This window comes from Petromyzon marinus, chromosome 2 (assembly GCF_048934315.1).
Source record: "Petromyzon marinus isolate PM22_M1 ecotype Great Lakes invasive population chromosome 2, UKy_Petmar_22M1.pri1.0, whole genome shotgun sequence".
NCBI lineage: Eukaryota > Metazoa > Chordata > Hyperoartia > Petromyzontiformes > Petromyzontidae > Petromyzon > Petromyzon marinus.
In genome coordinates this window covers 11,958,991-11,983,784 of record NC_133668.1, presented here as the reverse complement: position 1 = coordinate 11,983,784, position 24,794 = coordinate 11,958,991, and the positions used below count along the sequence as shown (strand labels likewise).

The 24,794-nt window shown below is 46.1% G+C and overlaps 1 protein-coding gene across 3 annotated transcripts in view; it reads right to left on the bottom strand.

Annotated features, from left to right (window-relative positions):
• Window positions 1-4,660: 4,660 nt before the first annotated feature.
• Window positions 4,661-24,794, bottom strand: part of LOC116947330 (uncharacterized) — a 42,174-nt gene continuing 22,040 nt past the window's right edge. For 2 of the 3 annotated variants that reach the window (XM_076069955.1, XM_076069954.1), the window contains 3 exons: window positions 11,145-14,103; window positions 10,064-10,335; window positions 4,661-9,662 (listed from right to left, as the gene is read on the bottom strand). In XM_076069955.1, coding sequence (XP_075926070.1) covers window positions 8,923-9,662; window positions 10,064-10,335; window positions 11,145-14,023 — 3,891 coding nt within the window. In that variant the 5' untranslated portion in view covers window positions 14,024-14,103 and the 3' untranslated portion in view covers window positions 4,661-8,922. Of the gene's footprint in view, window positions 9,663-10,063; window positions 14,104-24,794 lie in introns of those variants that run through there. The other variant, XM_032962946.2, reaches the window with a different exon arrangement.

The window sequence follows — 24,794 nt, the reverse complement described above, 5'->3', positions numbered from 1 at the left end:
TACCGGGGGGGGCATTGGGGGTGAGGCACGGGGGGGGCATTGGGGTCCAGACCCCGCAGCCCTCCCACAAATTAAAATCAGTGCCCCACCATCCAATTAAAATCAGTGCCCCGTATATTTAAAGCAGCCAGTCATTAATATCAAACACCTCCGCCTGTAAAATGTGTGCCCCCCCCCGCCCCCAATACAAATCAACCCGCCCCCCCTTCCCACAATTAAAATCTGTTGTGCCCTGCAATCACCCACCAGTGTCTCCACCAGTGGCGGCTCGTGACCTTGCCACGAGGTGGGGCTGTTGTGAGTGACCTCTGAAAATTTGGTGTTCTCATTAAGAAAAAAACCTCGTCATGTTATTGGCCTTCCCGTGAAAGTGATATAACTGACTTATCTACCAGCGGTAGGCATTTATAAACAATACGAAACCAAACAACAAAGCACTCACGTGCTGTCCCCATGACCCTCAAGTCCACACTACACAACGTCTTTGACACTGCCAAAAGCCGAAAGAACAATTAAAGATCGGCTGACACGACTCACCAAATCATTTCAAAATGGAATATTTAGGAGTGACTCCACAGTGTAGGTTGCTAATTCTTCGTTTGCTGCACCTGCTACCATCGCTATTGCTGTTTCCTCCTAGAGCGTGTAGACAGTGAGCTGCTCGATTTACACAGCGAAACTTCGCGTTGTGACATCTTCTCATTACAGCCACGGGCGCCCTTTTTCACCGCCCTGAATGTGTCTCAAACGGCGTGGCTACAATGCTAGAAGCTAATCGCAGTGAATGAAGGGTGACATCTCTCACTCAGGACGCCTTCACAGATGCCCAGAGACCTCCCCCCAGGCACAAATCAGACTGCGGTGTTGCAGCGGTTTCTAATACGAACAACTTAAAACGTTATCTTCATTAGGAAATCCACGTTGAAACAATCATTCCACTTTAATTTGTTTGAAACATAACAAAACAATGTATAGAAAAGTATTCTTAGTTTTTTCGGTAAAGTCACGTTGAAGAGAAACAACAAAATAACAAAATATATATAAAACAATAAAAAATTCTCACGACGTTTCGACCATAACTCAAACTAAGAATATGAATTACTGCAGTCACGAAAGCTTTAAATCAAAATTTTATAGAAAAGTAATTATTTATTTTTGTAGAACAATTTTTTTGTTTTGTTATCATCACGAGCTGCTTGGAGAGTGCCTGGGCCCCAGCGGCCCCTAGAGGACGAACCGCGCCCGGTCCTCACACAGCCATGCGGAGTCAGCTCCTTCTCGGGAGTCGATAGTTTGGAGTAGGGCCACCCACATTTGGGTGGGCAAAAGGAGCAATTTTCCCCGGGGGTCCACACAAAAAGAGGGTCGGCCACACCCTGGCCTGTGGATGGTGATATAAAGGGGGCCCCCAAATGTGGCTTTCTGACGCGGGCCTCCAAGAACCTCGAGTTGGCCCTGGCTAAGGAATGCAATGTCGCAACCACTCATCACTCAATGTCGTGGTGCTTATCACGGCTCGCAGCACATGTTTGGCATCGCGCGCGCAAGGATGTTTTTCGTTGTACGCAAAAGGTATTCTCGTGCTACATATGTAGGCTATCGAGGCAAACAGAAATGTGCACATGAATCATAACGACGAGCAATGGAACAGCGTGTAAATACAACCGCATTTCAAGGTGTTGTACAAAGCGTTTCATATTCGAGGCACACAAGAATAATGATTTAAACTGGAGATATCCGATGAACTATTAAGCTCTTTTTCACAGATGTCCAGGATACTGCTAACTGTATGGACGAGGTCGTCGGGCTAGATGAGAAGAAGACGGCCTTGAGCTTGGACTTGAGCAGGGCAGGGATTCAGCAGTACGGATCACTGAGGGAATGCAGTTCAAGAAGATTACTACGACTGCAGCAGCAAAGGAGTTGTGAGTGACCTCCAACTGCGTGGAGGTTGGCTGGAGACAGAGTGTTGGAGAGGGGAGAGTAGTGAGAGGATAGAGTGGAGAGAGCGATATGTTGGAGAGTGCATGATAATAATGATGTTCCCATTTGGTATGAGTACAGGGGCCTGGGTCAGGTCAGTTTGGACAGATTTGTACACCCAGTAAATGGCGTGGAATGCTCTGTGTGTGTGACCACGCATGCGCACAAGGCTCTCATTGTTCAAGTAATTAAGAAGTCGTGAGCCACCCGCTGATTGAATAATTGAAAGTGGGGCAACATCCAGCCAAGAGGGGATGGGGTGTGTGACGCGCTGCAAGTCATTTCTGCGTGCTTGCAATGTGCACAGCAAGAGCATTCGTGTTAAATAAGTGAACATGAAGTCAGTAAGTAGGCCCAGTGTTATAATAATCTCAATCATGCCACCTACTCCACACGGTCCATGTGCAATGTTTCCCATAATACCACCTCCTCAGCCATGCAACAGCACACACAACGCCATTGTTAGACAGTCCTGATTCTAATTTGCTTCAGCTTTTAACTTAATTCCGCATTGTTTCAGATCCCAGCCAACAGGCCTGACCTCATAGCACAGGTTGCATATGGTAAGGGACACCGATTGTCCAAAGTATGGGTAGGGAGACTGGAAAAAGTTCCACCTTTACCTTGTGACTCTCCTGTTAATGTGCCTGGGCCCCAACGCCCCTAGTGAGTATTTTATTCACGTATTCTTTGTGTGGCTGTTCCATGTTCAGGAATTGATTTATTATTTCTTCATAATTGGTTTAAAATTATTATTTAGGCTTTGCTTTGTGGAAGCGTCTATGACTGCATCAATTTCTATTGAGTTAAGCACTTGTTTAGAGTCTACAAAAGCTAGGAACAATGGTATGTGAAATGAATTGGTCTTTTCCAGAATTTGATTAATAGTTTGCATGTGGTCAATAGAGAAACCTTTCCTAAATCCCGCTAATTCCTCCCATGGCTGGCTGGCCTCTAATTTGTTCATTATTCTGCTCCCAATGATATTTGTGCATGATTTATATACATGTGCAAATGCTTCAAGTCGGGTTTATCACCCTTCATAACCTTAAAATAAATCATCACAATACTTCAGTTTTGGCCTTGCTGCACTGGATACCTGTTCATTTTCGCCTTAGGTTCAGTGTTCTGCTTTTAGCTTGTAAGGTTATAAATACCCTAGCCCCCTCATTACCTGAATTAAATCTCATCTCATGTCCTGGTCGTTCATGCCATTCAAAGATACAGGACTATTAAGGCTCCCTCATTTAAACATGCAAGCGGAAGCTGATATAACCTTCTCTATTGAATCTCCTCGCCATTCGAGCTCACGGGTCCAGTGTCCATTTTTAAATGTTGCCCAAAGATATATTTGTTCAAAAGGGATTTTTATTAACAATTAACTTTGCAGAAATGAGCTGAGTTTTATTTAGCTGATTTTAAATGTTTGACTGTTTTTTTCTTGTGACTATAATTTACATACTGTATGTATTGTTGAGTTTTTGTGTGAGATCTTGATCCTAAAAAGTACGACGTAAATGGATTCTTGTAAATAAAATCAACTTACCACATGTATCTGTTTCCTGAGGTAATTTGGGAATGTTTGGGCAGTTTTAAAAAAAAAACCTAAATTACTGCAGTGTTTAAATCCGTGGGAAAGAAGAGAACTTGTTCAGAGCTCCAGCATTATTCTCTCCTAGATAAAGTCCAGTGCAGTATTTTCTGAGCCTTTAGGGTTGGTGCCACTCAAATAAACAGAGACTCCAATTTACATCACAAAATATTTCAACCCGGCGGAATGCATGTAAAATAGCACGGAATTATATTGTGGCTTTGTAAAATGTGGTCTCATTTCTAAAATGGTTATTGTTGTAAAACATGAATTTGAAAATTTAAATTGTGAACTAAAATAACAGTTAACTTTCTTGTTTTTTTCCTTTTCTTTAAGACAATAAAAGCAAAATCGTTAAAATATCAGTGGGAAGGATAAACCTCCAGTATTGATGCACAGGACCCCGGTTGGTTGTGATGACAAACAACTGATGAATAATTTACAATTGATACGCTATAACCTACTTTTTATTCAAAACCTCCTCCTGCCGACAGAATCTCACACTGCGCAAAACCCTTCAGAACCGATATTTGGATTTCAGAGCCCTTTGGCCCAGCCAAGTTAATTATATTAGCGGTGTGAATCACTGTTATGGTGGCCCCCACATGACTGCTCTACTGCACCCCCCATCTCAGAAGAGCTGGAGCAGGGTCTGGATGGAGGTCTCTTCAATATCAAAATCCGCAACGTACTCCTCCCTCCATAGTGCATGATATACACAGGTAAGACATTCGCGAAATAGAGAGTAAGAATTGCAAACAATACTGGTTTAAAGTGCTTACCTATGCAAAATATTCACAGCTAAATACCTGACAGCTGCATAAAATGTGTGCAGTTTATAGTGCAGCCTTCATGTAAATTGTGTCCATTAAGGTATCGTTCCATTAAGGTAGACAGCTGTTTGAACTTTGTGGTTGAAACGTTTGTAACATTCAATACGGACTTTATGTTTTTTACTGATAGGTATCAGATGAGTACCCTCCAATAAAATTACATCCTTACAAGATAAAATAAATGTTAAAATTTTCAAGCAAAGCCTTCAAGTGTCATGCACATAAAAACTGAGAATTTTAAAGACAAGTAAAACACCATGAAGGCAGAATATTTTATTATTATTGTTAAACTTGTTTACACAGGAAAGCCTCACTGAGTGTCAAGACTTTTTCAGGAGGGTCCTGCTAATATTCACTGAAGGGAGCAACGATTGCTGTTTGCCAATTATGTAATTTGCGAGTATTCTTTTTACATTTGGCACATTTGGACCATGACTGCAAGACACAATGACCTCTTCTTTGAATGACTTCACGGGATCTTTAATGTCCACTGTTGATGAGCAGGCACATACTTTATGGTTAATACATCTCTAGTATTAATCAGGGCGACCTGCTGGATTTCAAACCACAAACATCTTCAAAACGCAGCGAACGTGCTACTGCTGGGCCATCTCACCACCAAAAATGTTGCATTGGTATCATAATTTTGAAACTGTGGCACATTAGTATAGGACCACTTGTTGTCAGGCTCTCCACGTCCAGGGAAACCACAGAATGTTTCAAGGAAGCAATGATGCACAGTACACAAATACTGACTCAAAGAACATTCGCTGGTACCGGTTCTTGCTTCATAGCAGTACACAAACATAAGCAAAAACTTCTCAGGATGTGCCCGTATCATACGCAACGTGTGCAGGCACCTCGAAAAATTAATTCAGAATGCCGCAGCAAGTTTTGAATTACGGTAGTGTAATTAAGAAAATAGAGGAACACAATGTTTATCAGAAGCGATTGATTTTCAAGAATGAATGAACATTTAGTATGAGTGAGTCAACATACACATTCACAAGTGTATTGCGTGGGGAACTGATGGTCTTCTTGTAAGCATTGGTCACGAGCGTGTCCGACAGTGAATGTGTGGATAGGCTTTATGACAAACATCTGCGACTCTCAGATCTCAATATGATGAATGAACAACACCATGGCAGACGTGAGAGATTTATAGGAACAATAGTCGTACAACAAGACATACAGCACCGTACTACCAAGTGTGTGTGGTGATCATGTATCGTTTAATCGACCCGGCTCAAATTGCTTGTGTCATTATAACGATTTAATAATGCATGATACTTTCACGGATATCCTGTAAAATAATTATGTGTTTAATTACTTTATAGGATGACGACTTAATTGCTCTACTCTCCAATCTTATATTTTCCCAGGCACATTCAAATCACCATCAGGCATGGAAGCCATTTACAAGGCCTGGCTGCATGCTTTTCTTGGACCAACTCGATTCATCATTCATAATTGGTTGGATGAAAATGCAATTTGCATGTTTATATAAGTAGATAAAATGCACATTGTTCTCAGCCGGTCTACTACTCTGTATGCCCACCAACTTGGTTTCACAAATTGTTTATTCATAACAATAACAAATACTGTGTGGTATTACTGTGCTTGTAAAAAAATAATAATATAGCAAATAGGTTTAATAGCAAATTAAATATCATGAATTGCCTATGGCTTTCTAGGTGTTTTAATCCAAGCTTAACTTTTCTCTTTTTCAACAAATGAATTATACACAACAATGAATTACATTTGAAAATAGAGCCAATCTGTTGTCCAGCATACAAGCTGCACACCCAAGCAAGCTGTGTTCCTAACATATTGCAATAAAGTTAGTTTGTGCAGGATTATGAGTTGATTACTTTTTAAAAGACTAATTTACACATGCATACATTGCAAAAAAATATAATCCTGTAACAAAGTGCTTATTTTCATTGAGTCCAACCCATAACTGTAGCAGAGTTGTAGAATGTTACCATAAAAGGTTATGACTGAAAGCACTTAAATGAATGACCAATGGCGTCTTAAATAAGTCAAGCCCTCTCAATGGATGAGGTTCTTATTACGATTTTTCAGATTATTATTCTTATTTTCCTGTCAAACCTACTGACCCATCACCCCTTCTCATGGCTCCCCCTCATCAGATTTCATAGTTGGCGCAAACCAAGGGAACGCATTTAACAATCTAACAACCTTAAATTTCCAGCCATGACAACCAATGGCAATTGTCAACTGTCGTTGCATCCAAATGCTGCAGATGTTGACTAGATGTCATCTACTCTCGATTGGGACTTGCCGAGCCTGCAAGTCCACAGCTATGTTAATCATAACCTCACTTTTTTTCTTCGTTAATGAACACATGAACTCCGTTGTGAATCATCCCTATCAACTCTGATCCACACTGATTGGCCTCCTCCACTGTAACTAGCCGAGCGTGATCACCATGCAAAGCTCCTGGTTCCCCACAAATTTTGACTTGTTCTCCAAGAAACAAAAAAACCCCCAACACATCAAATTGCTACCACCATCAGGGCATTGCATTCAGCCAGTCACAACCAACTGTCACATTTATTATTTTACCCCTTAAACTTTGCTTTCCTCTCTCCCACCTGTCATGCCTCAGGAAGTATTCAGCCTCATTCAGACTTCTCCAATAAAAACACCTCTCCCCTTGACCACCTATCGGGCACCATCTTCAAGCAATGCTCTAAACTCTCAGTCATGATTGTCCACATTGCAAACAGCTCATGAGTGTGGTTCTATTTTCCCAGCCAAAGAAATTTGGTCAGGTCACACCAAAATAAAAAGCTTGGTTTAAACCCTGCCACTTACTGCCCAATCACTCATTCATCAATAGCCTCCAAGCTCCTAGACTCAAAGACTACACCATCTCTTCCACCAATGGTTTGCTCACACCAATCTGTCTACCATTCAGCACACTCCACTGAGACCACGCTTGTTGAGATCACTGATGACAATTTTTATGGCTTGTCGACTCCAATTCCATGATCACATTGGTCTGCATTGATATATCTGCTGCCTTTGACACATTTAATCATGACACCTAAATGGAGCACCTGGAATCAGATTTTGCTGTCAGCTGCATGGCACTGCAGTGGTTTAAATCTGACCTGTTGGTCTTATGCCAACTGATGGTCTTATGCCAAGGTTGGAAACTCGATATCATCAGTCATCATGTCCACAGCCAGAGTTCACCAGGGATTTTTGTACTGGGTGCAGTCACATGAACTGCATGACTGCGTTAAAAACCTTGCACAAACCCTTGTTCTGGTTTCCTTTTAAATCTAGAAACAAGTATAAGATTGCCATACTCTGTCATCATGCCATCTTTCAACGTCAGCTGCCATATCTCTCCACTCTCCTGAAACCTTTTACCATTGAGAAGCACCGTGTTCTTCGGGGCATGTCCCAAGATCTCGCGATCGTCCTCACAAACAGGACTCTCTTAACAGAGCAGCGTTTTTCTGCGGCTGCTCCCATCATCTGGAACTCTCTATCACTCCACATATGAAGCATTCAAACTCCCTCTGCTTTCAGCAGTCAGCTGAAGGCGCAGCACTTATTCATTTCGGTTCAGGAAAAACCATGAACCGCGCTCAAACAGCGGTTTGTCTATCTCTCGAAATTTGTGTTTCTTCTAAATGTTTTTTTTTCATTATTATGGTTATCATTTATATAGTAGTTTTAAAAAAAGAAGATAAGTCACACACCAGAAAACTGTTTGGCATGAAAACCACTTTATATCCACATTTCAGTGGAGAACTGCAAACTGTGATCTGATAGAATGCGTCGGGAGAGAACATTCCCGAAACAATTCTCGGTAAATTTTTTGAAAACGAACTTTTAACAAAAAACAGTGACTCCGTCTACACGAGCGGGCTCATTAGGAGGGATCCCCACAGCGCTCACTGCTGCAGCCTTTCCATTTCCTCCCCTGGCTTCAGGTTGCATCCGGGATCACCGTCTTCCCACACAGAACTCAATCGAGCCTTCAAGGCAATTCACACCAATGACAAAAGACTTATAAGAAATGCACACACAGACGGATATAAAACCTAAACACAAATATGGTCAAAGGTCTCAATACATTTCAGGCTGCTGTGGTGTGGTGGTTCTATTAAGATGCAGAAAATAATTACTAATGTTTACTCGGGTTTTGTAAATGTGACGACGCTCAAAAGATTCACTTTGGTTAAATGTCGCTACAACACCTACGTTCTTATTTTATCAACAGCAGGATACCATATTAGTTAGAAGGTAAGTGCATCAGCAGCATTGCTATTTTCATATTACAATGATAACAAGGGCATTAATTTCATTCTTTAAATGAGTGATGATTTTCGATTAACATGTGTTTGCAACTTACACAAAATAATAAAATACAACATTTTGCACACCGTTTCAGTCCGCAATACCTCTAAAAAAATCTATCTTATCTTCCATCGCCAAAGCCAAAGTTGTCAATGTAAATCGCTCGTTGAGGAGTCAAACACATCCCAGGTTGGTGTGCTCGATCACGCAGCGCCGGCAGTGCTGCTGCACGAACCGCAGCGTGTCGGGGGACAGGTTGCAGTCTTGCACGCTCAGCAGCTGCAGCCCGGGGCAGCAGAGTGCCACGCCACGCAGCCCCCGCTCCGAAACGCCCTCACAGCCCTTGAGGCCGAGCCGCTTCAGGCCCGGACACCCACGAGCCAGCACCTCCAATCCGACGTCCGTGACCAGTGGGCAGCGACCCACGTCCAGGCTTCTGAGTCTCGGGCACCCGCGGCCCAACGATTCGAGCCCACGGTCCGTCACGCCCAGGCAACCACGCGCATTCAAGTAGCGCAACCCGGGGCAGCGTCGGCCGAGGCAGCGCAGGGTGACGTCCGTGACGCGCTCGCAGTGTGCCAGGCTCAGATAGCGGAGCCTTGGGCCCAGCGCAGCCGCCACATCCCGCAGGCCGGCGTCCGTCGCCGTGGGGCAGTCGCACAGGCTCAGCTCGCGCAACGCCGTGCAGTGGCGCGCGAGGGCACGCAGGCCCCCGTCCGCCACGCCGGGACAGCGGCGCAGGTAGAGGCGGGCGAGGCGGGGGCAGTGTCGCGCCACGGCGAGCAGTCCCTCGTCCGTGAGGCCCGAGCAGCCCGACATGTCGAGGTGGCGCAGCAACAGGTGGCGGCTGTGCAGCGGGCAGGCCTGGCACGACGCCTCAGGGATAAGACTCACGCAAGTGATCTCCGGGCAGTCTGGGCGAGAGCAAAAGTGGAGGCAAATAGCAGGGATAGACGTATGTTTAAATGTGAGGTGCACATGATAAATCAAGCGAATGCCATGTTAACTACATATTTCTATTGTAGTAAACGACATGATGAAACAACAAAAAACAGGTCTACAGTAATTTGCTTTTAAAACTAACTAGCAATGTGCATATCCTTTGGATATGGCCATCCGTCCATCCCTCTAGCCAGCAAAACTTATTTTTACAATAAAATGTGATAGCGGTATTAGCAGTCTATGTCAATTGCTGGACTTAAACAGCTATATTACACCGCTGTGGGCCAACAGGTTGGTGCATTGTATTATTTGGCTTTTGTGGTTTGTACGAAGAGTTAGCCCAACTGTCGCGAAGACGTGAAAGAGGATGAACCTGAAACGTCGAGGTGCTCCAAGTTGGGGCACCGCGTCACCACCTCAAGGAGGCCACGGTTGGAGATTTCGCCGCAGCCTGACACCTCAAGACGTCGGAGCTCTGGGCAGCGCCGGGCCACCGTGAGAAGCCCCGCGTCGCCCAGCGCTGGGGAGCCACTCAGCACCAGCGTCTCGAGCGAGAGGCACACGAACGGCGTGTCCCGACACAGCCGTGCCGTCAGCGCGTCCAATGCTCGCTCCACATTCGGCCCTGAGCCTTCATCCCAGGGCCTTCTTGAAACAAACGATTCTGCCATTAATGCTTGTGTGACAAATCAATCGTTCACTTCACATTCATACCAAAAAAAGAGTGATTTATTGCTCAAATGAGCATTGAACCTGTGCCAATCTCCTGCTTACAGCCTCTAAGGCAGTGGTGGCAATTTAACATCCTATGGGGGATGGGGGGGGGCAAGGCTCTTCAGAGGACAACTATTTTTGTCTTCCACACATAGCGGTAGTTACTTTATCCACCTCAGATATGGACTCACAACCTTACAGGATATGAAACCAAGATATGAATTTGCAACCTTCCAATTGTGAGCTGCTCACTTTGCTGCTGAGCCACCTGGCCAAATATATTTATATATGTGCTGAAATTCTAAGATTTAAGGTAAGATTTGTCGGTATATTTTTGTGGTTTTGCACATGGGCATAAAAAGGAATGTCGAGAGAGATCCCATATATTCAAGAAAATAACTCAAATTCAAACTCCACACAGCAACAATAAAACTCACCACATTCATCAATAACTCTGCCTTAAAATAAAAAAATGATATGTATTATTGGTGACATTTCTGGCAATGGCCCTTCTTGACAGCACATAGCAGTCACCGACTGCATTTACTACCTCCCACCTGGCTGCCCCACAGGAATTTCATGCACGTGACATTACACAATATTAAACGTTAATGCTTTATGTACACAGGTCAGTTTTAAACTCACCCTAAGCCATTCCTAACAGATAATGTAAAAAAATATAATAACACCGATTAATAACAATGTCTATATTTCCGACAAAATCCGCACAGCACTCTCACCCAAGCTGAACCGTCTGCCAGAGGCGCGGGTCCCACACGAGCCAGTACCAGCGGCGGCACACGCGCGCGCTGCGGCACAGGCTCTCCACCGGTAGGTGGGTCAGCACCCGCAGCATCACCGCATCCGGTAGCCACTCGGTGGACAGCGGGCCGCTCCTCACCCGTACCGCTGCAGCATCTGGCGCCCCTGGCGGCTCGCGGTGCCTGTGTCTGAGACTGGGCTGGAAGACGGAGGCCGAGGTGCTGCTGTGGTCGGTGGAAGAATCCGAGAGACTGAGCGCATTGCGCTTGGCGTGAGAGCCCTGCTGCTCGCTTAGCGGTGGCAAGCATGGGGCGTGTGGCTTTGCACAGCCGGAATGGCACTGCTGGCTCTTGTGGCTTTGACAAGAGCAGTGCTCAGGGTTGACGGAATGAGGAAGGTCATCGTACTCGAGATTGGTCTGAAGGGACTGCTTGTATGGAGGACATTTGGCGTTGACGTGCACTTGTGAAGGCAAAGCGACATATGCGCAGTGAAGATTATGGGAATCTGCAGAAAGATGAGATGAAGAACTAGAACAGGATGGAGAAGAGAGGGAATCTTGTGGTGGAGAGGACAAGTGGCTTCGTGTCAGGTGCTGCACATAGAGTGGCCTCTGACTGGTTAAAGACTGAGACAAGCATGACTTCTGCTTAAAAGCGTGTGGTGAAGTAACTTTATAGTTGTCCATAGCTGGATATAAAAATGACAAATCCTGACCAAAATGGGGAGATAACATTGCCTTTTGCTGACTTGAAGGACATGAAAAGTTTTGCCGGTGACATGCAGGCGTTGGTGAAAGAGGCCTCTGGTGGTTACAGGGTGATGGAGAGAGGGGCCTATGTTGCATTGGAGGTACTGGAGAAATCGGTCTGTCAGGGGTGGATGGTGCTGGAGAAAATGCTCTCTGTTGGGTGGAAGCGAGAGGAGATATTGGTCTATGGTTGTCCAAGGAAAGGGCAGTCAGTCTCTGCTGATGGTGCGCTTGGGATGACACAGTCCTGTGATGATTGGATGTTTGTGGTAATGGTGGCTTCTGGTGATTGGGTGGTGGAGAAAGTGACCTGTGGTGATTTTGTGGGACTGGAGACAAAGCCCTTTGTAGGCCAGGCTGTGCTGCGAGAGGCACCTGGTGATTGGAATTCGACAACGAAAATGGACAGTGGTGGTTGGAAGATTGTGGATTTGAAATTCTCTCTTTATTAAATGATGGCGAGAGAGGTCTATGTAGATTATGTGGTGGAGAGAGAGGTCTTTGCGGATTAGGAGTTTGTAAGAGAGGTCTTTGTAGATTAGGTGCTGGTGAGAGAGGCCTTTGAAAGCTAGGTGGTGGAGAGAGAGGTCTTTGTAGACTAGTGGATGGAGAAATAGGTCTTTGTGGATTATTAAGAGGTGAGAAAGGTCTTTGTGGGTTTGATGTTGGTGGGTGTATATTAGCTGATGGAGAGAGGGGTCTCTGTGGTGAGTGAGGTCTTTGTGGATTCGGTGGTGGTGAGAGAGGTCTTTGTGGATTCGGTGGTGGTGAGAGAGGCCTCTGTGGATTAGGTGGTGGTGAGAGAGGTCTCTGTGGGTTAGGTGGTGGTGAGAGAGGTCTCTGTGTATTTGGTGGTGGTGAGAGAGGTCTCTGTGTATTTGGTGGTGGTGAGAGAGGTCTCTGTGGATTAGGTGGTGGTGAGAGAGGCCTCTGTTGATTTGGTGGTGGTGAGAGGGGCCTCTGTGAATTCGGTGATGGTGACAGAGGTCTCTGTGGGTTACAGGTTGTTGAGGTTTGTAGTGTCTGCTGGTGAATACGTGTTGGGAATTGCCTTTGTTGACTGGTATGTGTTGGTGAGAGTGGTTCTTCATCAATAAGAGGGGGCGAAAGTGACTGCTGGTTGGCAGGTGGTGAGAGTGGTCTCTGGTTAGCTGATGGTGGTGGTGACAACGGTCTATTTGGGTGTCCATGTGAGGGCTTCGATGATGTGGGATGGGCAGCAGCTGAAACTGGAGACAGCGATCTCTTGTAATCCGAAGTTAACTGCGCAGTTGCCAGCTGTTGGGCAGACAATGGTGGAGAAATAGGTCTGTGGTGGGTAGACACTATTGGCAAAGGTGGTTTATGATGACCAGAAGGAGGGTCTGGTTCATTAGACAATGAAGTCAAGGGAGGACAAGGATAATTATATGACTGGTGCAAAGATGACACGGACTGGAAGTTAGATGGCTGAGGGGATGCAGAGGCTCTTTCCTTGTAATACAGTTGAGATGGTGTCTGGTAATTTTGCGATTTTTTGTAGAGTGGCCTCTCGTAAATTGAAGGCTGGTAGCTACAAGGCTCTGATATGGGAGAAGTCTGAAGTTTACATCGCTGAGGCAAGCAGGATCTTTGGAGGTTGGAGGGCAATGGTGACATGGAACATTCCTGATTAGAAAATGGCTTCATGAGGACTTCTATACTGTTTTCTTGTGCTACTGTGCAACACTGAGAATCCTGAAGATGTGGGGGAGTGGATTTCCCATTGTCACAGTTGGCAGGAAAATGATGGTCCAGACATGACACCGGGCAATGCTGCCCATGGGGTTGACTGTGCAAGGAGCAGTTACGGTAACTATAATGTTTGTGGTGGGTGTGATGAGAAGATTCCTTGTCGGGATGGACACAAATACAATTGTTGGATATCGGGGTGTGTGACTGGCTTCCAGGAGAATGCTGACACCCATCTATGTGCTGAAGAGAAGAGATGGAACACTTTTGAAAAGACGAGCAGCAGCCATCGAGTCTGGGATGTGCCGAGCTGGGCTCACTGCAAGACTTAGGGTGAGCGTGGACCAGTGCGGTCGTGTGCTTGGTGTCGGCGTTCGATGGAGGTGACGATTTCATGGCTGCTTGAGACTCCAGGAAGTTGACGTCATCAACGTCCAGACAGGGCGTGATGGCATCCTGAGAGCTCAACCCAGAGTCTGAAATGAGGGACACAAAAGCACGAGGCGACTCAGTGGTATATACTGCACGAGTCACATTAAAACCTGTGAAACGTTTAAGACTGTTGTGGATTCCATTACATGAGAATCGAGAGAGTTGTGTCATCATTTTACACTAAATCCCACTTTTCTTAATTGGGCACAACAGCAAAACTAGCAATAGTTATTATTCCTTGAACCACACGCTGAACAAACTCTACTGGTTTTGTCATGAACAAGCACTGCCTTTTTACACGAATATAATATGGATTTATGTAGTGTCTAAATGCAACAGCATTCAAATACTGGGACATATGTAGGAATATATATCTAATGACGACTTGACACACTTTTTTCTTCTTTGGTTCTTTCGGTAAAGTCACGTAGAATGATAATAAAATAATAAATTGATAAAATAAAATAACACAATAATATTCTCACGACGTTTTGGCCACAACACAAGCGGCCTTCATCAGGTGAAGGGGGGCGAGACTGTCTGGTAGGACAGCGCTGGAGTGAAAGAGCCACGTTCAGATACGGCCTTTAAGCTGTGTGAGAGGAACAAAGCGCCCTCAAATTTCAGGCCGTATCTGAACGTGGCTCTTTCACTCCAGCGCTGTCCTACCAGACAGTCTCGCCCCCCTTCACCTGATGAAGGCCGCTTGTGTTGTGGCCGAAACGTCGTGAGAATATTATTGTGTTATTTTATTTTATCAATTTATTATTTTATTATCATTCTACGTGACTTTACCGAAAGAACCAAAGAAGATGAATCATTGCAGTCACGAAAGCTTTAAATCGAAATTTGACACACTTCTCTTGAGATGGCACTTTATTCAAGACACGTTCACTTGACATCGACGGAGACCACACTGCAACAGCCCCGAGTATCCCACGCATCTCCCTTACATACCAACCGAGGCCACACCCCCCTTCCCGAACCTTCTCGCTGACTATGGACGCTCGCTCTACAAGCCGACTCTACCGTCCTCTTCCGTCACATGACCACGCTTCCTTCTCGATCATTCCCGTCGCCACCAGTCCCTTCACACTCATAACTGATACCCCCGTTATTACCTCCCGTGGCCACTAGTCCACTCACACCTCATGTAGGCTCTACTGTCATTACGTATGTAGTGATATTAAATGCATCACTACAGCGTGTTGCGCCAAGTGGCGTGAAACAGGTGCAGAGGCTAACACACTATGCAGTACCATGCAGGGGGCCACTAGGGGCATGGCACTGGGTGCTAGCAGGAGAAAGCCTGACGAGTCCTACCGACAGAGTAGGAGATTGCAGCCTCCACCGGCACCGCAGGGAATCACCACAGAGTACGCCACTGTAAGAGTGTGGTGGGGGGCAAAAGTCGATTTGTTTGGGACCTGTATGGAGTAATTGTGTTGCCATTAATGGCGGGAGTTTGGGCATTGTGGGTCAGATAATTGTGACAGTGCGGATCGGAGATATTGAGTTGTCAGGACCAGTGCTGATCTCTAAGTCACTGGCTGTACCTTGTCTATTGGGGATCGACAATGCTGGTGGACCAGGGTTGTGTTGAACTGCCGTCGGGGCATAGGTTGGCGTTCTTGTTGGCCCTGACTCGACTGCGTGTGGCGAATTTTACAGTTCAGGCCTTGGTACAGGAAGCTGTTCGAGTTCCCCCGGGAGCACAGATGCTTGTGCCATTGCGGCTGCGAAAGCAGCTCAACCGAGAAGCTACAGCAGGGGGGGGGGGGGGTTCTCCTCACCCCTCGAACAGGGCAGTTAAGGGTCTCACGCTGGTGGGAGCCTATAAACGATCTTGAGGAGGTACCAGGAACCCTTCCTCCAGGCTTTGAATGCAGGTGTTGAGGTTTCAGTGGAGCGTGGAGCGGTAGGGGACGAGTCGTGGATGGATGCGCTGTGCACCGAGAACCCGGATTTGACAAGTGAGCAAAAGGGCGAGTTAAGTGCCTTGCTCCGGGAGTTCTCTGACGTTTTTAGCAAAAGTAGATTTGATGTGGGACACATGTCTTTGATGCATCATCATATTGATACGGGTAATACCACTCACCAAATAAAATTTGTTTTGGTTTAGCCCGAAAGAAAAGGATCTTGTGCGTCAGGCGGTCGACGAGATGTTGGCCGCCGACATTATTTCTCCGTCCACCAGTCCCTGGGAGGCGCCCACCATTCTGGTTAGGAAGAAGGATGGGAGTATGAGATTTTGCGTGGATTTTAGAAAATTTTACAAGGTCTCCGTGGCAGATGCTTAACCGCTCCCACGGATGGACAATTCATTGGATGCCTTGTCGGGTGCGTGATTCTTTTCCACCTTGGATTTGCTGTCGGGGTTTTGGCAGTTGCCCTTGGATGAAAACTCTAAGCCCAAAACAGCATTTCGCACCCACAAGGGCTTTTTCAGCTTAACTCTTTGCCGATGGGACTTCACTCGGCCCCGGCTAAGTTTCAGCAACTGATAGGAGTCGTGCTTGATTTATTTGCACGACGTGATCATCTTTGGATGCACATTGCAGGAGCATCTGCAGCGATTGCACTTGGTGTTTGTTAAAATGTGGGCGGCAAATTTTAAATTGAAGCCGCAGAAGTGTAATCTCTTGCAGAGGTCGGTTTGTTACCTGGGGCACATTGTGAGTGAGGCAGGGATTGCCACAGACCCTGACAAAACTGCTTGTGTGCGCCCGTGGCCAACCCCCAAGTCGGTGGGTTGAAGGTCATAGTTTTGTGGGGTTCGCATCATTTTATCACCGCTTTGTGCCCAGGTTTGCGACAGTCGCGAAACCACTCCACACTCTTACTGCTAAGGGCCAGAGATTTCAGTGGGGAGAAGAGGAGGGGGCTGCTTTGTTGCGTTGTGAAATGGTCTTGTGAATGTGCCTCCCCTTCTCTACCCCGATTTCTCTATACCGTTTGTGCTGGACCCGGACGCCAGTGACACCGGAATAGAAAGGGTGGTCGTGTACGGAAGCTGGGTGCTGTCTCCCGCAGAGCAAAGTTATTGTGTTACGCGCCGCGAGTTGCTAGCCATCGTTAACTTCGTGCAGCAGTACCGGCCTAACCTATATGGTAGGCATTTCGTGGTACGCACGGATCACGCGGCTTTACAATATGCGCTTTGAGTTGACCAACGATCGGGAGAGCTCTCGCGTTGGTTGGAAGTTTTGCAAGATTACTCCTTCACTGTCACCTACAGAAAGGGGTTGCGCCACTGTAATGCGGACGCCTTGTCGCGATTGTCGCCGAAAGGCCAGTGTGCGTGTTTGACTGGGGCAGGGCGTTGTAAGCCAGTAGGTGACGGAGTGCCTTGTGCGATGGTGGCATCTGTGGATGGTTCCCCACACATAGCGACAGTCGCGCGCGACAGTACTATCGGTCTGGCACTTGGCGAGTGGGGGCGCCTCCAGGTGGAGGACGCTTCCCTTTTGAAATTGCGTCGCCGCGTCGGTACAGCGAGCTGCAAAAAGGGCCCGAGGGAGGTGTCCCTGGTGGTCATCAGGGATGGGCTGCTTATGAGGTGGGATGCAGAAGTGCAGCGCCATCGCATCGTCGTACCGACTGTGCTGTGGGGCAAAGTTGTGAGGGAGAACCCATGTGCGGCTTATGCACCTTGGTGTGCAGAAAACATTGTCTTCTTTGAAGCGTGACTTCTTTTGGCCTGTGATGTCTACATACGTCCACAACATCCTACAAGGATGGGTGGAGTGCGCGCATCGTAAACCCCTGCAAAGGCATGGCCTGACCACCGCTGCAGTCTATTGGGGTGTTGCGCATAAACAAGCTTGTTGCTCTTTACATCCTCGGCCCATTCCCCACTACGCCGAGGGGGAATAAATTTCTGCTCGTAGAAGTAGAATACCTGGCAAGGTGGGCCGTTGCATGCCCCCCGCAGGATCAATCGACTGCGTCCATTACTGACGCTTTCATTAATGGATATGTCTTGGAAAAAGGGGCCCCAGCACATCTCCTTACAGACCAAGGCCGACATTTTTCTTCAAAGTTGTTGAAGGATGTGTATGTCCTATTGGGTAATAGGAAAATTCATACTTTGCCCTACCACCCGCAGACGGACGGGATGGTGGAACGACTGCATAGGACTCTTATGGCCATGTTGTACCAACAGGTCAATGAGGCACAGTCCGACTGGGATTTGCACGTTCCAGGCATCCTCACGGCCTATAGAATGGCTCCTCACGCCTCTACCGGGTTCTCCCCATTCTTTTTGATGTATGGGAGAGAGTGTGATCCCCCCCATGGAGGCCAAGTTGAATATTGACTCACCCACTAAAAAGACAGCTGCGCCAGAACTTATGCGCCTCACGCTTAGATGGCTGACTGAGGCTCGGGAGGCGTCTTGTTTGAATTCGGCTAACGACAAGCATCCAACGAAAAACTGGCGGCGGTCCGGGAGTCGGGGAAGTCGTGGAATGTCGGGGAGAGGGCTTGGCTACACTGCCCTCAGGTGCCTGTGGGCACATCTCACAATAGACCATGGCAGGGCCTGGTTGAGGTGATAGAGGTCAAGAGGCCCCAATGTGTTAGAATTCAGGTCGGTCGCAGATATTGGTAAGTGCACCCATTGCAATTGAAACCTATTTTCCGCCTTGTCCTGACATTTCATCTCCATTACCCCGAGGCCGGGTGTCTGATGTGCCTGAGGAGCCCGAGCATGCTACCACCGAGGTTGTGCCTCAGCGGATTTCTGTTCCTCTGCCCAGAGGAATCCAGCACTTAATGACCTCGGAGCTGTCCGTCACGCCATCGGAAAGCCATCTAACGGGAAGGGAGTGGCTGACATCGCGCTTCTCCTCCTCCCCCATCTTCTGTCCAGGAGGGGCCGCCCCCATTAGGCCTTCTTCAAGTCGTCCCTGAGGCCCCCGGTAAACCTGCTCTTGTCCCGCCTGGGGGCCCGGTGATGAGAACCCACTCCAAGATTGTGACTTTTAAATAACTCACCCGATCGTCCTATTTATTTCGACGCCGTCCAACAAGAGGTTGCTGCCACAAGCCAGGCTGCGTTTGCCGGTTGAACTGGGTCCTTCGGGGGCTCGTGGGCGGTGGTAGGTCCTTCAGTCGTCGAGTATTGTACATAGTCCGGGCTGGGTTATTATATGGCGTTGGAGTTTTTTTGTTTGTTGTTATTGTGTTGTTGTGCTGTATTGCATTGTCGTCGTTCGGAATGTTGTATCGCGAGGGAGGTTCCTATTGCTGTTGTTGTTCGTTGCTTTGTTGCTGTGTTCCGGTAGTTCATCCCGCTGTACAGGGTATGGGTGTCAGCCGGGACGGCTGAGTTTTATAAGGGGGGGTGATGTAGTGATATTAAATGTATCACTATGGCGCGTAGTGCCAAGTGGCGTGAAACAGGTGCTGAGGCTAACAAACTATGCAGTACCATGCAGGGGGCCACTAGGGGCATGGTACTGAGTGCGAGCAGGAGGAAGCCTGACGAGTCCTACTGACAGAGTAGGAGGTTGCAGCCTCCACCGGCGCCGCAGGGAATCACCAAAGAGTGCGCCACTGTAAGAGTGTGGTGGGAGCAGCTGGTGGTAGGGGCTATGTGAGGATGTGTAATGTGGTAATGTGGGACAAAGGTGAACGAGGGGGCACGGAGGGGAGTACGTCTAGAGAGTTCTCGATAGAGGCGTGGTTGAAGGTGGAGCCAGAGAGGGAACAGGTGCGGTGTAGCCTGGAACCTTCGGGAAGATTCTATACGTAGGGCGTGGCCGAGGGTGGAGCCAGGCCGCGCCGAGAGAGATAAAAGGGAAGCCCCTATCACAGATCTGGGCTGTCCAGTGTAAAGAGGAACGCAAGAGCTACGTCTACATCTTCATCCCCGTCTTCAACATCGTGGGCAGGCAGCACGTGGCTGCGCTGACCCGATTATAAATTGTCCCATAACGAGAGTGAGAATAAGTGTGTTGTAGTCATATGCGTAACAAGAGTGAGAATAGGTGTATTTACACCCGTTTGTAACGGTGTTACGTAAGTGTGAAATAAATGTTGTTACCTCCTAAATAGTGTCTCAGAATGACTCACTACACATATAAAAATGTAAAATAGGGTAAAAGGAGGTGTGTGTATATATAGACTGGACATAATAATGAAAAGAAACCTACCAAGATATCTAAAGGATAATGTTTTATTAGTGTATATCACCCGTTAAGACATATGGATCATAAACATGTACAATGACAAAGCAATTGGATTCAATCTGCCAAGTGCACAAATAAACACTCAGACGGGAAGAGAAAGACATGGAAAACATGAATCAGAGAACAAATACGCTTTGGAGACACCATGTTGACTGTTCAGAAAATAAGTGAACTTAGGAAATATACTAGAGAATGATGGCCAGGAGCAGAAAAAGTGGGAAAATGCTTTAGAGAGCGTCCACAAAAGAGATGGAGCAACGAAATGAGCTCGCGTTGGAGCTAGATGGATTGTTACAACACCACAAGAGGGCAAGAGGTTGAGTCCTTCATGCAGAAGTGGGTAGATCATGGTTGTTTATGATGATGTTGAGATATTATACATATTTTAGAGAGGAGGCAGCTAGTCTGTCACTCAGGAGAAGAGGAATGCCTTGAGCCTGAACTTGAATAGAGCTAGGAAGTCAATATAACTGATGGCTGAGGGGAGGGAGTTCCAGACAATAGGTACAGCAAAGGACATGAGCAACCTCCCACTGAGCGAAGGTTGACTGGAGGTTTCACCAAAGTGCCTTAGTTACTGGAGTAGGGAGTGTGTGAAGGAAAGTACTCGAATGGAAAATTAGGCAGGGGTTAAGTCCATTGAGGATCTTAAAAGTGGAGAGTGTGATCGTGAAGTTGATCTGGGACAACTGTTGGGAGTCAATGGACGGATCGGAGTTTTGAGGTTATGCGATTTCACTTTGGGTTTGGTGATGCGAGATTTACGGAAGCGATTTAAGAGATAGATGCAATAATAAAGTGAAGGTGTCATAAAGGCCTGGATGAGGGTCTCAGCAGTAGCTGGGGCAATGCAATGGCAGATGTGGGGAGGTGTTGCACAGATGGAGGAATGAAGTTGTGGGAAGAGAAGGAGAGCTCGGGATCAATGACAACTCAAAGACTGAGCGATTTCCAATTCCAATTACATTATACACATTGTATATTTTAATATATAAACTCATTTATAATGTATGATGCAGTATAAGGTAGTGTTTGTAAATAATGTTTGTGGTAGTGTATTTTCAGCTTGTGTTTCTGCAGCACTGCCAACGAAGTCCATTAATTCCCATTTATCCGCAGGTGTCTGCCTATCTTGCAAAGAGACAGTTACCATTTTCTCTCATTGCACTCACCCGATTTATATATATATTATAATGCAACTCACAAGGAGACAAGTGCATGCTGTAGATGCATGTTTAGATAAAGCAACGGCCCAAAGCCACATACGGGAAAGTTGCGTTGGCTCACCGCAATGGGAACAATAAACAGACTGTTTCAACCACACTCGAGGGAGACAAGGCGCTTAATGAGGTATCCAGCTGTGAAATCATCCGTATTATTTCCAAACACCAACGGGTCAAGTGTGTAAGCGCCATATGTCTCACTCTGCAGTGGCATTATGGGCGGCAGGGTGGTGCAGTGGTAACACTTGTTCCTCACATAAAAAAATATATTCTTGGTTTCGATTCCAGACTCGGGGGCCTTTCTGAAAGGAGTTTGTACATTCTCTCCCTGTTTCTGAAAGGAGTTTGTACATTCTCCCCCTGTTCTACATGGATTTCCTCTGGGTTGCTTAGTTTTCTGCCATTGGAAAAATCGCTGAAAGATTATCAGCTAATTATTCAATTGGAATTAGGCACAGTAACATAACGCCCTACTGTGAAAATTTTGCAGGAGACTCGTGGAAAAGAGTCTTGAGACTCGGTGAGGTATTTTTCTGGACAAACAAGCGTAATGAAAATTATTAAGTTCATTTTGGTGTGGCTTAATAGAAATCCACCATGCCACCGACTCCACTGAAAGCACACGTGTTTTTTTTTTCCAGTGGCAGAAAATGGATATCTGAACCCATAATCAAATTAAGATTTGCCTTTTCTGGAAAATATATTTCCAAAAAATGTTAACTATCATATCCATGATCTTTGAGTGATATTTGTTGATAAAGTAACCACTGAGGCTACCACCCGTAGGAAGAGCTGTGAAGACAATATCCGTTTAATATCTCCATTTAATATGCTGATCACGAGAGAGGCCATAGTGCCGGCATAGAAACGTGGCAGAAATGAAAACAACAAAGTGAATGAATACATTCTTGTGCGTGGAGTTGGCATGCATCTGGCCAAAAAATACGTCTAGACAGGGGTTATTATGCATGCAAAGCCCCAAGCCAAGCAGAAAACATATCAAGCTCTGGCAAATTCTCTCGCAAACCCTCACGACGACATGCATTTTGCGAGCATTAACATGCAAATTACAGAGTTTATATCACATTACCGTACCTGTCATTACCAAAACACGGCGGCATTGTGAGTTTTACCGGCTATTATACATTTCCCGGGGCTTTATTTTTTTAAGGATCCTTGACCTTTTGACTTACTACTACAACAGGCACTGGAATAAAATAAAAAGTCATGTTGCAAGGAAGAAATGTAAAAGTCATCACCACATTTCTAAAACTTTATTTTAAAAAGATGGACATTGACGCTTATTTCAGCTACGCGATGTAAAAGGTGAACATTCTGGATGGTATTTTGTGTAAAATAAAATAGTATTGATCCTTTAACAGGTTAAAAATGTAGCATTATGAAGTATGACACGCTGTTTACGCCAAGATCGGAACCGTAAATGTCTAAAGGCGACTTCTTAAATGTCACACGAGCAGCAGCCGAAGCGTTGTTGTTTTCGATATCGCGTGAGAGCCCGAGGGTCCTGGGTCCCCATGCATGGTCACAAACACAGGATGTGGCACGAACATTTGGAATCACTGCTCTGGTAACAAACATTCTCGTATCCCATTGTTGCTCGTGCAGCAAAGTCAGAAGCAGGGCAACAAAGAAAACAAGCACAACGTACACAAAGACCTAAACACAGCATCATTTAGCCTCTTCAGTCCAATCCAGTTTACAATTGAGGATCGAGTGTGCATTTGGTGCCAATGTAGAGCCACGTCTCCTGAGCATGACTTGCTGTAAATATTCACTATTGTTGACTTAAAGCTTTCGTGACTGCAGGAATTCATATTCTTTGGGGTCTTTCGGTAAAGTCACCATAGATAAGTTCAAAGAAAATAACAAAAAACTACGACGTTTCAATCGCAGCACAAGCGGTTGTCTTCAGGAAAAGGACTTTTTCTGAAGACGACCGAAAAACCCAAAGAATATTCAATATTGTATTCACTAAAAATACGAATTTCCCAGACAAAAGCTTGTTCCATCCCAGACCAGTAAATGGCATAAATTATTTCAACGGAAGTTTTTATTTGTTTCTATCCTGCCTACAAACCCACACTTTAGGTTATCTGACAAACAGGTGGGTAGTCATATGGTAATGCCATATACCTATCATACAAATAGGCAGTACGGCATTACCATAGAGCATTGGTATGGACTGGCAAACGGACAAGTGATGTATGCAGCAGACAGTTGTAGAATTAGCATGACCATTGAGGTGGGTAGATTAACCCTGCTTGCCACTTCTCAACATAACATCAACAGACACCAGGCCGGGCTCAGTTGCCAGTCAAGCAATATATAAGCAGTAATTAGCTGAAACCCATCTTGGCTGACCGTGTGGGTGCCTTGGTTATGGAATTCCTCCAGATCACAAGTGCATGTGCGGTGCTCTGGCATTGAGTGTGTGAAACGCAGCTCTTTCTGAGATCCTACATACAGCAACGAACCACTGGTGCATTTCCCCTGGACCCGTGCCACGAATTTTATTAAAGTATACTTTGGAACAATCGCACACTGTATGGAACTAGAATAGTACAGTGAGGGAAAAAAAGTATTTGATCCCCTGCTGATTTTGTACGTTTGCCCACTGACAAAAAATGATCAGTCTATAATTTTAATGGTAGGTTTATTTTAACAGTGAGAGACAGAATAACAACAACAAAATCCAGAAAAACGCATGCCAAAAATGTTATAAAATGATTTGCATTTTAATGAGGGAAATAAGTATTTGACCCCCTCTCAATCAGAAACATTTCTGGCTCCCAGGTGTCTTTTATACAGGTAACGAGCTGAGATTAGGAGCAAACTTTTAAAGGGAGTGCTCCTAATCTCAGCTTGTTACCTGTATAAAAGACACCTGTCCACAGCAGCAATCAATCAATCACATTCCAAACTCTTCACCATGGCCAAGACCAAAGAGCTCTCCAAGGATGTCAGGGACAAGATTGTAGACCTACACAAGGCTGGAATGGGCTACAAGACCATTGCCAAGCAGCTTGGTGAGAAGGTGACAACAGTTGGTGCGATTATTCGCAAATGGAAGAAATACAAAAGAACTGTCAATCTCCCTCGGCCTGGGGCTCCATGCAAGATCTCACCTCGTGGAGTTGCAATGATCATGAGAACGGTGAGGAATCACCCCAGAACTACACGGGAGGATCTTGTCAATGATCTCAAGGCAGCTGGGACCGTAGTCACCAAGAAAATCATTGGTAACACACTACGCCGTGGACTGAAATCCTGCAGCGCCCGCAAGGTCCCTCTGCTCAA